General features: G+C 40.2%; 1 protein-coding gene across 3 annotated transcripts in view; it reads right to left on the bottom strand.

The window, feature by feature from the left end:
- The window catches only part of LOC120568864 (cadherin-18-like), a 125,868-nt gene that overhangs the window by 35,104 nt on the left and 75,101 nt on the right, over positions 1 to 15,663 (bottom strand). For all 3 annotated transcript variants that reach the window (XM_039816595.1, XM_039816597.1, XM_039816596.1), the window contains exons 5-7: positions 10,130 to 10,297; positions 8,869 to 9,056; positions 1,076 to 1,329 (exon numbers count right to left, since the gene is read on the bottom strand). In XM_039816595.1, coding sequence (XP_039672529.1) covers positions 1,076 to 1,329; positions 8,869 to 9,056; positions 10,130 to 10,297 — 610 coding nt within the window. The remainder of the gene's footprint in view (positions 1 to 1,075; positions 1,330 to 8,868; positions 9,057 to 10,129; positions 10,298 to 15,663) is intronic.

The raw sequence follows: 15,663 nt of genomic DNA, 5'->3' as shown, positions 1-15,663 counted from the left end.
AAATAATAAATATAATAAACAACACAATATATTGCAATTTATTAGTTTTTTCAACTTCATTTTTTCCAATTGCAAATTATGTCCCCAAAAGGAAACTTTGTCAATATCTGTTTTATCTAAATAGATACATACATACATGCTCATCTCACTTCAATGTTATTGCTGCAAAATGGGATTGTCAAGCAGACAAACTGACCAACGCATATATAATAATAGATCGATACTTGGCACCTGTGTATCGATACAGTATTGCCACGGAAAATATCGCGGTACTATGCTGTATAAAATTTTTTCCCCCATTTTTTCGCTAGTGATAGTGAGATGCTTCTACAGTTGCAACGTTTTATTTATGTGATTTCCTGCTTAGTACTAACGCCACTCCCTCTCTTCAGTCACTCTCTTGGCGCACTCGACCACGTACCGTGCTCGTGGGCGCTCGTTGAGCCTCCGTCTAAAACTCTGCCCTTTCGTCCAGTTTCGTCCATCATTTTATTTCTATAGTTTGTAGCTGACTTTACAAGCTGTATTTGCTATCTATTGACTGTTGAAACAGGTGACGTCACTTGCGTGTTAAAACCGAGACGGGCCGGTTCAGACCACTTCAACTTTTCCCTGCAACGTTTTAAAACGGTTTCGTCTCACCGCAAATCTTTGGTCTGAACTTGGCTTAATGGACCTGATGGAGGTCTGATGGACCTGGGCTAAAAACGGAGAGAAAGCAGCACTGTGCCCCTGCTGCAGAACATGTACCAAGGGAGACATAAGCAGATAAGTGAGAGAAATGTAGTATTTTCAGAAAAGTGTGGCTTTTGCAAAGCAGTACAGTTCTTCAGTGGACCTGCTGTACATGCCGGAGCCACAGACTGTGACACAGCTCTGACACATCTGCAAAGTCTCTCTTGTTGTAGAGACACCTGAAGCCCAAAACCTACAGTACGCATGCAGGAAAACCTACACACACACACACACACACACACACACACACACACACACACACACACACACACACACACACACACACACACACACACACACACACACACACACACATCTCCTCATTGACTGTTTCCTTTACCTGACAGCGCTGTTGGTGCTATCAGGGTCCACGGCGGTTACAGTGCCAACCTGGGTGCCGGCAGGTGAGTTTTCATATATGTCCATAATGTAGTAGTCCATGGAGAAGACAGGAGGCTCATCCACATCACCCACAATGACTCGCAGCGATGTAGAATCCTTAAACGGCCCCAGGTGGGCGAAGCGGGGGTCTGGATGAGTGTTGGAGCCTTCAATGTTGAGTGTGTGAACTTTTCTCTTCTCATAGTTTAGAGGCTGGGGAGGAGACAGAACAAACAATTATCTTACTAACGACGCATTCAAAGACGATCACTTCGATCATGTCAATTTCAAATGGCAAAATGCATCTTTAGAATAGTTATTAGAGACGAACGTAACATATATCTATACGGATGACTGATCAGATCATGTGTATGCGATGGGTTTAATGGCTCCTTTCACTTTAGAACAAATGGGAAGCTACCGTAAAACCATCCACACAACACCCATACAATTCATAGAGACCTTTTTCAAGGCAGACATGTTGACATGTCATAGTAGAAAAAAGCATAGGTGTCTTTAAAACCATTAATGATGGCTGCATTCCACTTAGGAGAGGCCCTGGTATTGTGCATGCTGACTCACTGAAATAGCTTACTGGGACACTGGATGGAATTGAGCCATCGTTGAAGGTTATCAATTTCTGCTTTTCCTACTATGACAAGTCAAAATGTCTGCTGTGAAAAAAGTCCATTGGGCCTGCCAGGGATCATAGATTAGAAGAAACATTGAAATATGTCTGATAAGTTCAATACACCGCGTGAATTGACTAATAAACAGCGTGCACAGATCAATAAACAGTAAGGGAATGGTTTTTGGGAGAGCACTCTGTCAGGATACGTTCATTGAAGCAGTGAAACTTCTCATATGGACTTCTGACCTTCAGCAAAAAAAAGGGGGTGGGGAGGTTAGATTAAACTTATTTAATGTCTTAAAAGTCAAAATGATATGAGATTTGATTGGTTCGCTCAAACAGATAAAGGTCAGCATTTCTCCTTGAATAGTAACGAAGCAACCCCTCGGCCCGTATATGAGCTAACATTGTAAAAACAATCAAACGCAAACACTTTCTCTGTAATTTCAGTAAGTCTTTATCCAGCTGCTACATGTTGGGTGTTCAGTAAAACACAGAACACACACAGTACACAGAGCTATAAGGACCATGTGCCAGAGACAATCAAATCAACTTTATTAATACAGCACTTTAAACACAACACAGTTGATCCAAAGAGCTTAACAGGACACACACAGGAAGACAAATAGAAGGACACAAACTAGTAACGATAATAATGTGCTTCTGTTGGGTAGCATGTCGGTAGAAACGGCCCTTTGGGGGATAACGGGCTGTCGGAAAAATGCCAATTTGGTCCAATGTGACATGTTTTTGGACTATTGGGGCTTCGGAATCAATTTGAGCTGTTAGAACAAGGGCACGGCACCAGTTTCAGAATGCGTTTTGCCCACCAACACAATAATAACCAACACCAAAATAACTGATCAAAGGAAGCTTAATGAATCATCTGTACATATACATATAATTCATATTGTATTTTGAGATACAAGTTTTACAAACAAGGATGAATTGAACAATGGTTAACATGCTGTCACGCCATGTTTTAGTCTGTTAAGTACAACACATAGGATGATATATTACTATTTTTCTGACACCAGTTATTAGTCTGTGTTTCCATTTAGCTGGTATAACAACTACTGCATCAAATAATTTTTTATTATTTATATTTTTTAAAGTGATAATGTTAGGCTTTTAAAACTTTGAATGACATTTCTGGAAGTCTTATTTCCAAATTTCCACTAAACCGAATGCTCAGTTTAGCAATCTGTCCACACAGTTGATTAATCTGCGTGCACACTTGGTTTAGCAATTCATGTGCACATATTTCAGTGCCAATATTGCTCTCTATCATGACCCCTAAAGGGCTTTGTACATTCATGAATGCAAATGGAGGGCCCTGCAGCTCAGCGCAAAGCCCGACGCAAGTGTCTTTGCTAGTTTAAGACCGACACAGTTGTCTTTTTCCCATCCAGCGGCCATGTCATTTAAATAGCAAATGCACCTGCGCCCGTCTTTGCGCCCATGGGCGTGCTGGTCTTACAGGGAGGTGTGTTCAGGTGCATTCTTGGCGTATTGCTATCTTGAGGCAGCGGAAAGTGATCGCACCATTGAAAAAAAAAAAAGAACCTGGTCTAAAGTCAATAACGCAGCATTTCATTGTTATTTTAACAGTGCATTAATAAAATGCGCTCACACTATGCTTGTTACACACACACACAGGGATGCGCAGCAGCACACACATGCAAAAGATAAAAAATGAAAATATTACAATTACGTTATTATGGTTACTGCCGCTTTCACTTCACACAAGAGCAGATCAGTTTCTTCTTCCCATTTCTCTAATGGGAGATGACACTCTGATTGGTTTATTGCATGTTACGCCAAAAACACACCTGTGATTAATTAAGACACTAAGTACAACCCAAAAGTGGATTCGTACACGCCCTAAACGCACCTGCGCCAGGCGCTTCACGCCATGCGCTTAGATCGTTAAAATAGGGCCCGGATTGTAAAATGGTTTGTATTGGGGGGCTTTGGGTACTGATCAGCTGGTATCCATATTGTATTCAAAATGTTTCCCTATCCATAAGAAGTCTTTATTTAGCATCTCTGAAACTTAACTAAACTAAACTCTTGGTGCTCTTTCTGTATGTGAAAAGAGTGTGTGTGTGTGTGTGTGTGTGTGTGTGTGTGTGTGTGTGTGTGTGTGTGTGTGTGTGTGTGTGTGTGAGATAGAGGCAATTTGTAAAGCACTTTGGATAAAAGCTGCTATATAAATGCAGCCATTCACAATAACCTAAATATTAAAAAAATAACTCTTTGCATTCATATCCTGTTGGAGCTTTGAATGTTCTCATAGTGCTTTGGCCATGGGAATCGCCAGCTGTCAATGGCTTCTAACAAAGAAATATCCACAGCAATGAATGCCTAAGAACACCCATTGATTATTCTTCCCAAAACAGTGAGAGATCCCCAGAATACAAAGTGTTACAAGATGCTGACAAAAGCTAACTTCAAACATTGGGGGGAAAAGGAGAAAAATAATTCCGGACTTCCCTTCCTCTGTTCTCAAGTTTGTTGCAGTTGGAGAAGAAGTACAAAGAAAATCAAAACCGCTTTTAACTTGTGGCTCTGAAAAACCAGTAATGCTCACTCCTGCTGAGCGCAGGCTTCCCTGTTGTCACAGTTTAAAGGCTGCAGGGGCAAATCAGACACACCCGAGCGCTTTCACGAATTTCAGTTCGGCTAAAGCTAGGAGTACCGGCCATGCATGCTGGATTTCATCCAATTCCTGTACAGTTCATTGCAGCATGTTTGAAAAAGAGGCAGACAACTATTCAATCTGTGAAGGCAAAATGTTATTTTGTGACACTTTGCACCTGATACAACTAGTGCTGGTGCCTGTAATACGAGATGCTCAATAGAGCAACATCAACTCTTTTTTTTGGTGTACTTTAGATAGTAATTAAATATAATTAATTTATGAGCTAAAAACGTGCAGCAATGGTTACACAGTCTAGCCAAATAAAACTGGAAAGTGTGAACCAATAGAGAGCATGGACGTTAGCGTGTTGCTCGTTTATTTCTGAAACAATTCCATACAGTTCCCATACATTCACAATGTCTCCATTAGCTCTCTGATAAAAGTGCATGTTAAAATGATAATAAAAACGATGCAAAAATAAATGAATGGTGTAAGCAAACTGATGATAAATATGAAACAATCTGACGGAAAATAAATGCACATAAATTCAAATGATTTAACACATATTCCACATACAAAACTTGGCTTTATTTAAAATACTAAAAGATAACAAAATAATATAACTTCACTTCACAATCACTTGACTCTGACACCTACAATCTTTTACATATTAACATATGCTATCCTGCTAACACAAATTTAACATTAACATAATATACACAAACCCTTAGATACAACACTCCTACCCACCCTACTCTCTCACACGCGTGCATTTAACAGTAGCGCTTGACAATATGGCGTCGACAACGACATGTTACTGAATGACCGGGAATGTAAAATTAGCTAGTTAAAATAAAAACTAAACATGTAGCCTTTTCAACCTACTACACTAGTGGTGTATTTCATTTTGTTCCCCAGCCTGATTACTGTTGCAAATGATAAAAAAAAAAAATAAAAATAAAAAGAGTACAGCTGTTCCACAGCATATTGCCTCCTGAATTATAATAGGACAGGTTGCTGTCAAGCAACGTAGCATTTTTTAAGTAAGACACAGTGCTCACTTCACATAAAATGCCACATTGCATCGCTATCCGCCCTGTCTCAAGGTCCGATTCACAAAAGATATCGTGCTAATGATATGACAGCGCAAGGTCATAAAGCCAAGCAGCTGTGCAATCATAAAGTTATGCAGTTGAGTGCATATTTGCCCTATTTTTTTTTATTTTTTTGCATCTGATCGCAATTCTCCATGTGGCAAAGTATAAATGTTCCACAAAAAAAAAACGTATTAATGTTGGACCAAGAACACAGTCGGCAGAACAATGGCAGAGAGAAAAAGAAACATGACATTTTCAGAGCGCGAGCTACAGCTCCTGACCGACAATGTGCGGAGGCATTCGTCAAAACTTCAGCCAAGGAACTTTAAAGGTTACAGAAAGATGTAATATCACAGTCTGTCAGTGCTGTTGCTGTTACAGTATAAATGCGCTTCAGTTACCACCAACTCCATGTTTTTGCACTGAGGTCGATTGGCATAGGGAGGCGCCTTTTCTGCGCCAAAATGGATGCATATTACACAATTTAAACATGTGTAAATAGCACAGGAGCACCAAGATGCTTTTAGGGTGTATTACACGGTTTTCTTTTTGTCTTACTTGTGCAGGTTTAGCTGTCTCGCAATGCCTTTGTGAATTCACCTGACAGAGTATGAAAACATCCACTTCATGTGCACAGATTTTTATGCCAATCTTCCTCTCTCTGCCACATCGCTCCTGACGGGCTTTGTACATAGATGAGCTCCTTCCACCACTAAGGGACTCAGGAGGTAATACTTCGCCTCATTTGTCAACTTTCTACTTGCCATAAGCATAAAGCTATGGTGCGTGACTATTTAATATTAATGAACGTCTGTTACATTCAAGCCGTTGCCAAATGAGTTGATACAAAGCTAATTAAGACTTTATCAGCTCCACACAACTCTCTCTGGATTTCTCAGTATGGCTGTGTACAAAACGGTGTAGTCCGGCGACTTCCTGTGCGCAGAAGCAGAGTGATGCGTTTTACGTCATCGCTGACCCGGATTTTACCACAGCAGCATAGTAGTAGAGTCTTGCCTGCCAGACTCACAGATGTTATTGTCTCTACAAGTACTTTACAGAACAATCCCATGTCTAATAAGCTAGTATCTACCTTCCACTCCAAGCACTCCTGCAATTAAACTCCATGCCTTCTCTTTTTTAGTGTTGTCCTTATAAAGGATTTGCAATGTCTATTATGTTTTCTACCTCCAAGATGAATCTGTCGTCCATGGTGATGTAGAGGAGACATACAGTATGCGATATTGGGGGGGCGTGGGGGGTGTCTTTTGGTGAATTGACTGGATGCTCTCGCTGTTTCACTGCCTGCCCGCCTGTCCGAACGCCCCGCGGCTCGTGTGAAAATAGACCTGGCGCGTATCTTTAGCGGAGCGGAGAGCTGCTTCACGCACGCTTCTGGGACGCACCGTGACACGGGTGGTGGAATACCAAAAATTGACTTGAATGGCAGCGATTGCTCGGAGGGGTTGCGGCGCCATTTGGTGTGTATCGTATCGTGTTATCGCGAGAACGTGTGGTCACAATGTCATACACATGTAAAAAAAATAAATAAAAAAAAGGTTGGGTTTAGGAAAAGAACATTGGGAAAGGCTTTGGTAATAGAAATAAACTACTAAAATATATAGAAATATAGAAAATCTGCTTAGAAATATAGTTACTATTGGATAGGATAGAACAACACAATGTAATTCTGCTAAATAAAACATCACATTCATTAAGTTCACTTGTTTTCATTTTAAACAAATAGTTTATCCCAATACAATACACATTTTCTGGGTGGGGCGCAATCATATTTCAGTGGGGGGCCAGTGCCAACCCGTTTCCCCCTTCTAGTCCCGCACCTGGATAACAGTGTCATGTGTGTTCTTTGGATTCCTGGTCAACACACATTTGTGAAATGCTTCCTGTAATATGTGGAGTGCAGCTAAGTTATTAACGGTCCCTTGGCATGAAAATTTCACTTTATGAAATGGTTTTTTAACATTAATATGCGTTCCCCCAGCCTGCCTATGGTCCCCCAGTGGCTAGAAATGGCGATAGGTGTAAACCGAGCCCTGGGTATCCTGCTCTGCCTTTGAGAAAATGAAAGCTCAGATGGGCCGATCTGGAATCTTCTCCTTATGAGGTCATAAGGAGCAAGGTTACCTCCCCTTTCTCTGCTTTGCCCACCCAGAGAATTTGGCCCACCCATGAGAGAGACATCATGGCTTTCAAACAAGCAAAGTGGCAGTTGGTCAAGGCCACTTTAAATGGCACATACTAAGGAAAGCTCATTGTGGGACTGGCTCTAGTGGCTGTGATTCTGCACCAAGGCTGAACTTCGGGATACAGTATTAGGGGACCACTAAGGTCTGTATAAAAGAGACTTCAGATACAGTATTAGGGGACCACTAAGGTCTATATAAAAGAGACTTCAGATACAGTATTAGGGGACCACTAAGGCCTATATAAAAGAGACTTCAGATACAGTATTAGGGGACCACTAAGGCCTATATAAAAGAGACTTCAGATACAGTATTAGGGGACCACTAAGGTCTATATAAGAGAGACTTCAGATACAGTATTAGGGGACCACTAAGGTGTATATATAAAAAGAGACTTCAGATACAGTATTAGGGGACCACTAAGGTCTAAAGTTATATAAAGAGACTTCAGATACAGTATTAGGGGACCACTAAGGTGTATATATAAAAGAGACTTCAGATACAGTATTAGGGGACCACTAAGGCCTATATAAAAGAGACTTCAGATACAGTATTAGGGGACCACTAAGGCCTATATAAAAGAGACTTCAGATACAGTATTAGGGGACCACTAAGGTCTATATAAAAGAGACTTCAGATACAGTATTAGGGGACCACTAAGGCCTATATAAAAGAGACTTCAGATACAGTATTAGGGGACCACTAAGGTCTATATAAAAGAGACTTCAGATACAGTATTAGGGGACCACTAAGGTCTATATAAAAGCATCCCAAGAGCACCATGTCATGGGCCCTTTAACTGAAAGGAAACATGCTCTATGTACACAAGTACACAAATGGCATTTCCCAGTTACTGTATTGCAGCATTGTGATGAGCCAATCACAGCCCATCCTGAGACAAAGCAGCGTGTTAAAATGCAAATGCAGTATGTTCCAAGCACTAATGTCTTGACATATAGTTGCATTCTGGCATTTCTGTGGAGAAAAAAACACACCTAAATCTTTGATGATACATCAATGATACATCAAGGTATACTGGCCAACTGGGCTAACCTTGACAGCAGTAGCAGACTAAATGAAAGCACAAGCCAGAGAAGAAAGCTTCATCGTTGAAACACATTACATAATTGCATAAGCCTCAGTGTTGGCCTGTGTGTTGTGATCTCTGACTCATACCTGCTTGAGGGAAATGATTCCCTCCCTGCGGTCAGCATCGGTGGTGATGGTGAAGAAGGCAGCTGCGTCGGCATTAGTGATGCTGTAGGTCATCTCAGCGTTCTGCTTCTCATCTTCGTCGCTGGCTCTGATCCGACCCACGGCCTTCCCTACTGGAGCCAGCTCCGCTACATACAGCTGGTAGCTCTCTGCAACAGTGACGCAACATTTCATTATATTTTTTTTCATTGTACCTTTTAATGATATTCAGTGCTTTTTACGTGCAGTTTGAAATGTTCTCTCGTTGTTTTTATTTTTGGACTTATAAAAGTGTGTTCTGAAGCATGGAGTGTGAACTGAAGAAGAGCAACTTTTTAGAAAGGCATGCACAGTGTGCATATCCATTATTTAGAATAGTAATCTGAGCCTGTCAGTGGCAAAAACAGCACTTTTAGCAGATGGAAATTGAAGGTGCGCAATTGCTTATTAACATTACATTGCACTCTTTCCGCACAATCCTGCTTAATACTGGACTCATTTAAAAAATGGCTGTTCCCATCAGTCACTTAGACACAAAAACAGACAAATAGGGTCCAGGTTGAAAAATACAGAAGTGACCCTTTAATGACGGAAGATTTTCTCTCAGTCTGAGATTATCTATATTCTAAATCTATATTATGATGACATCTATAAACACGATTCTAGTTCTCTGAGTGACTAAACCAGAGAAACGACAGCAACTGCAGGATGGGCAGTGAAGAAAGGGCTGAAGCAAAAAGAAGAGGGAACACTTGGTAACTGCTGCTGTCAGAAACAGGGGCGATTTTAATATCACAGCATCATGAAACTAAATCCAGATCTAGACGCCTAGATCATTCAAAAATCATTCAAAAATTCTGAGCCATTTTCAGAAAATAGTGCTTGTAAGGCATTAGTCAAAATCGCATACATCTCTAATTTATATTGCAATACTGCATATTGGACATATCTGCTTTTCCATAGATTAATATCTGATATATAGAGTTCTACCACCTCACCTTTGTAGTAATGGCGCCGTGGCTAAGCATTAAAGTAAGTTTTCTCAGAACTGTTGGTGTCTTTCTAATTACATAATTCAGTGTTTCCCTTACCATGAATAAAATTATGTTAAAATGTAAAGTTAGCACAGTAGAATAACTTTTAAAAAAATGACGTTAAAAAAGGGTGCCAGGCACCCCTAAAGCTCTGAGCCTAGAATCGCTGCTTGGTCAGGAACAAACGGTGTGTGGGAGGGATCACTTACTCTGTGGAAACTTTGGCGGGTTGTCATTGACGTCGGTGAGGGTGATGTTGACGGTAGTAGATCCAGACAGTCCTCCGACCGAGCCCGCCATATCTTTGGCCTGGATCACCACAACATAGTGGTCCCTGGTCTCACGGTCCATGTTGGACATCGCTGTACGGATGATACCTGAGGTAGAGATGAGGAGAGAAGAAATATATGTAATGTAATTGTAATTAAACAGGGACAACGCGCTATTAAACATTAACACACACACACACACACACACACAGTGGTGTAGTCTACGTCATACGCAGACACGCAACAACATACTTTCCATTACATTTTTGATATATTTTGAATTGTCATCTGTGTTTTTCTTCTTCACATAGGCTAAATTAAAGGTAAATTGGTGCATAAAAGTGTATCCGAATTCTGGAAATTAAGACGTTGATGCTCAAAAATTCCCTGGGGGAGGACACCCATATCCGTCACTATGATATACACCCCCGCCAAAAGGCAGATTCTACAATACACCACGCCTCATAAACACATGCATGCACACACACACACACACACACACACACACACACACACACACACACACACACACACACACACACACACACACACACACACACACACACACACACACACACACACACACACACACACACAGTCTCTGGGCCACAAAGGATTATTAATGATTAGTCAGCAACTACAGTATGTTTCATCTGGTCAGGCGGTATGTGCTGTTTAATACATCATTGAAAACTGATTTAGAATGATGATTCAGCTAACCGTTGGTCATATGTAAACCTCTAAAAAGGAGTTAGTTCACCATATTATGAAAACACATATTTTCTCCAGACTGTCTTCCCAAAAACACTTACAGAATCAACTGTTTCAGTGACTGCCCCAGAACGACATATGGTTATGTTCATAACCCTAACCCTAACCAATCTCTTCCCTAACCTTAAAGGCGCTGAACACCCACACAGGTGTTTTGAGTTAATCTGGCTGATTAGACCTCTCCCCAGGACTGTGTGGGCGTAGACTGTATCTGTGTTGGAAACCGTTCCCTCATTCACTCACCATTCCCTATGTTTATTAAATAGTGAACTATAGAGGGAACGACCAAACCAGATTTCGGACACTCACTGAAAACACATCGTTGCGTGACTCGCGCCAGGAGATGCGCCCGTTATTTGTGTGACGGAGGCGGGCGCGCCCAGCATCACGTAAACAAACCGAAACAAAAATACTTCTTATACGTCCCTGAAACAAACCGAGCACCCAGGAGGATAGTAAAATGATATTTATATTTCCACTGTTTAGAAAGTCCGCTCCATTTTTCCTTTTGTGGTATAAGGGAGTAAAATGTAGGGTACATTGTATGTACACTCAAATTAGCAGTGCATTGTGGGTATTTTATAGTGGACTATATAGTGAATGAAATTAACCGCAGAGAATACAAACAACGCTACAAACTGGCGAAAACACCATATAGTGCACTATATCCGTGATAGGGAACGGTCTTGAACACAGTTAGCTTTGTTGCACCTGTTAGGGCAGGACAAAATGACAGATTTACCATTCTTATTGGTAGATGAAGATTTGTGACCTAATAAATTCCCATCTAAGCTCCAGCCCGCTTTCAACCCACAGAGGTCTAATCACCCACAATAACTGAAAACACCTGTGTGGGCGTTTAGAGGCTTTGAATAAGTGGCTAGAAATGCTACCATGCCAAACGAAAGGTCCCCTAACCATAACAAAATAGTAATTTTCACCCAAACCATGTTTTAATGTGATGGTAAAACACAAGAATGCGCGAGCACAACACACACAAACACACACACACACACACACACACACACACTCTTGCATTTTGAAATGAAATAATCAATAATGTAGTGTAGATTGCATGTTTGCCACTGTCCTGCTGAAACCAAAAACTTCCACACGCTCGCAAACTGAAAATCAAATTGATTTGATACCCATATATTTATGCCGGTCTATTTTTTTCATACATTATTTATAATTGTGCGAGCTGTCTGGTTCAGCTCTTAATTACACCGAGTTTTGAAACAAAATGCATTCCTATTTGCTCATACCTTCCTCTCTCCTATTTGATTTACACTTTCTATTTATGTAAAACAACAGAAAGAATAGCCTTTCTTCCCTACAGTGTTACTATATTACAGTACATGCACATGGGAAACATTAATTATTAAAGTGAATAAATAAATACATGAATGTATAATAAAACTAATTCATCCTCCGTGTGCAATGTTTATTAAAGAATTATTGCTTATTAGTTTTGCATAATTACCTTATATGTTTTTTTGCACTATCCCTTGTTGCTTTGATGTTGTGAATTTCCATGTTGTGGGATTCATGAAGGATTTTTGAATCTTGAATATTGCATTAGCCAGAAAAAGCACAAGTCAGAAACCTGCATGATTAAGACATGGCCTGTAAACATTTGGAAATTGTATGTAAGCTTTACAGTTGATATTCAAGATTCAAGAGTTCCTTCTGTCTGCTCCAAAGGTTAGAACTGAGCTGGGGGGAAAGGCGCTTAAGTTTGCTGCTACCGCTACACGGAACAAGTTACAGAAATCCATGAAACTTAATGAGCTGGGCTCAGTGGTCGCTTTTAAGAGGATGGTGCTTGACTTGGAGGCAGCCACATCTGGCTCTAGATGTTTGGCCTGATGTGTTGAGGACTGTGGATGATTTTGAGGGATTTGCTGTTTCAGTTGTTTTATGTTTTTAGTGTTCTTTCTTGCAGCCCGTTCTCACTCCGAACTCCGGACGTTTGGACAGTGGCTGTCAGCGTCTGAAGCAACGAAAAAAGCGCCCTTGTTTGAAAATGACGTAGCACTAAGAGCGACTATGGTAGCGAGTAGTATGAAAGGCCGAACATCTATTTTTCTAAAGTAACTCCCTCAAAACAAAACCCTTGATGAAGCACGCTCGCTCAGAAAACAGGTATTAGTTTAATTCAAAATCCATCTAGAACAGGCATCGTGATTGGTCCCCTGGTTTACGCCTGGCTACATCATATACCTCAATCATCAGGTATCAATCATTTTCATTAATTGTGAATAAAACGGCATTCCATAAATTATGCCATATTATTTACTTTAAATATAAAAAGGAAATGTTCTTGTCCTCAAGGAAACCATAGTACAAAGTGCTCGCTGACATTGTGTCTGTGACCAAAATGAAAATGATTGATACCTGATAATTGAGGTATATGATGTAGCCAGGCATAAACCAGGGGACCAATCACGATGCCTGTTCTAGATGGATTTTGAATTAAACTAATACCTGTTTTCTGAGCGAGCGCGCTTCATCAAGGGTTTTGTTTTGAGGGAGTTACTTTAGAAAAATAGATGTTCGGCCATTCATACTATGGAATGCCGTTTTATTCACAATTAAAATAAATGAATAAATACATAAATAAATGAATAAATACATAAATACATGAATAAATAAATAAATACGCCTTTGAAATACATCATAAAATAAATAAATGAGGCAACAAATACATAAATAATTAAATAAATTTAATTATTTCATGGTACTTTTATTTCATAAGTCCATATTTATTTAGTAGATAGAGTAGATATACCTGTTTCTCTTCGAGAAAAATTCCCATTCACCTTTTCTCACTTCACTTCACTTCAACGGAAACGTTCAGCTTAATGTGAATTAGAGCAGTCGTTTGCCCGCTAGCTCACTTAACAACGCCTCAGCTGTCGTGTCAACCTGCAGTGGACAGTACCATGAGCTGCCTGTTGTGGTGCTCTGTCAGGTCAGCGCTAGTTGGTCGTCTAGTTACCCCAGAATAGGTGACTGTGGGCTGGGCACACAGCACCACAAACTGCCGGTCGTGTTGCTCCGTCAGGTTGGCGCTAGTTGGTGGTCTAGTTACCCCAGAATAGGTGACTGTGGGCTGGGTAAAGAGTACCGCGAACTGCCGGTCGTGTTGCACTCTCACTTCCCCAGCCTTTTTTTGCCCACGGCTCTGTTCTGAATGTGAGAGATAGCCACGCCCCATGATTTGTATATAAGAACTGGAAATGAATAGAGAGTGAAATAAATAAATGTGGCATTAGGAAAATAAAAGTCTCTTGAAATAAATAAATTTAGACTTATAAAATAAAAGTCTCTTGAAATAAATAAATGTGGACTTATGAAATAAAAGTACCATGAAATACATAAATTAATTAAATTATTTATGTTTTTATTGCCTCATTTATTTATTTCATGATGTATTTCAAAGGCATATTTATTTATTTATTCATGTATTTATTCATTTATTTATGTATTTATTCATTTATTTAATTGTGAATAAAATGGCATTCCATACTAATTTGCTTAGTTACTCTGCACTTGCTTTTTGATTGTTACAAATAACAAAGCAAAAATATAACTACTAACTAACTGTCATATTTTTATACGTTTTTATAAGTACTCATCATGTCAAAGGGTCATGCCAAATTGACCAATGTTATGCTGGTATAAAATGTTTCTCATGGAGCATGGGTTGGAGGGGAAAGTTGAAGCTGGGTGGGCCAAAAAAAAAACCCTGCAGAACCTTAAAGCTACAGTGCGTAGTTTCTGTCTCCCCCATGAGGAATTCTAAGTAATGACAACAACACTGTCGGCACGTCAACATTATACAAGCCTTTCTCTGATCGCGCACGCGCCCCCACCCCTCCCCCACGCAGTTGCTAGTAGCCAAGGAGGACACGGAGGATTAAAAAAACATGATGGACTCTTCAGAGGAGGTAATTATCGTTTCATTGATAATTCATTGAGTTTCCCGCGCGAAAGTCGCTGGACGACACAATCTTCTGAACGTAGCCATACTGAGAAATCCAGAGAGAGTTGTGTTGAGCAGATAGTCTTAATTAGCTTTGTAGCAACTCATTTGGCAAAGTAACGGACGTTCATTAATATCCAAAACTTACGCCCTAAAGCTTTACACAAAAATACAATGGGACTTGAAGTATCGAAAGCTCTGCAGTTTTCATGTTTATCAGAAAAGAAACATGATGATGATGATGTTTGATGATGCTTGTTGCTTTCTTCAGAATAATCAGACAAAGTCAGTGCTGGGTAACATCCACAATTTGTTAAAACAGCGCATTTCATTATGTTTAATGGACTGCACACTGCACTCGTCCCATGTGGTACAGTATTTATTTTCCCTCCGATGCTCTAATTTAATCGCAGAATATATGACTAGAGGTGAAAAGTTTAGCTAAATAATGATTACTAATGATTTAGTTGATGACGTTTGTGTATGTAGTTTTCAGTGGAGGAATGTAACTTTGTACATTTACTCAAGTACTGCACAAATTTGAGGTATTTACGTAAATAAGGGTTGTATAATGCTGCTGGAACAACCTCTGGGAGCGTTTCTCGGGGAAGGACAGCCTCAATGTGACTTTATCTGACTGCAGGCCTCTGGATCACCAGGCTACGGTGAACTGAGACTTTACTGAGGTAAAGTCTGTTGTGTTTTTATAGGATGG

The sequence above is a fragment of the Perca fluviatilis genome, chromosome 11 (assembly GCF_010015445.1).
Source record: "Perca fluviatilis chromosome 11, GENO_Pfluv_1.0, whole genome shotgun sequence".
NCBI classification, from domain to species: domain Eukaryota; kingdom Metazoa; phylum Chordata; class Actinopteri; order Perciformes; family Percidae; genus Perca; species Perca fluviatilis.
Note: the sequence above shows the minus strand (reverse complement) of the source record. Positions and strands in the feature narration are given on the sequence as shown.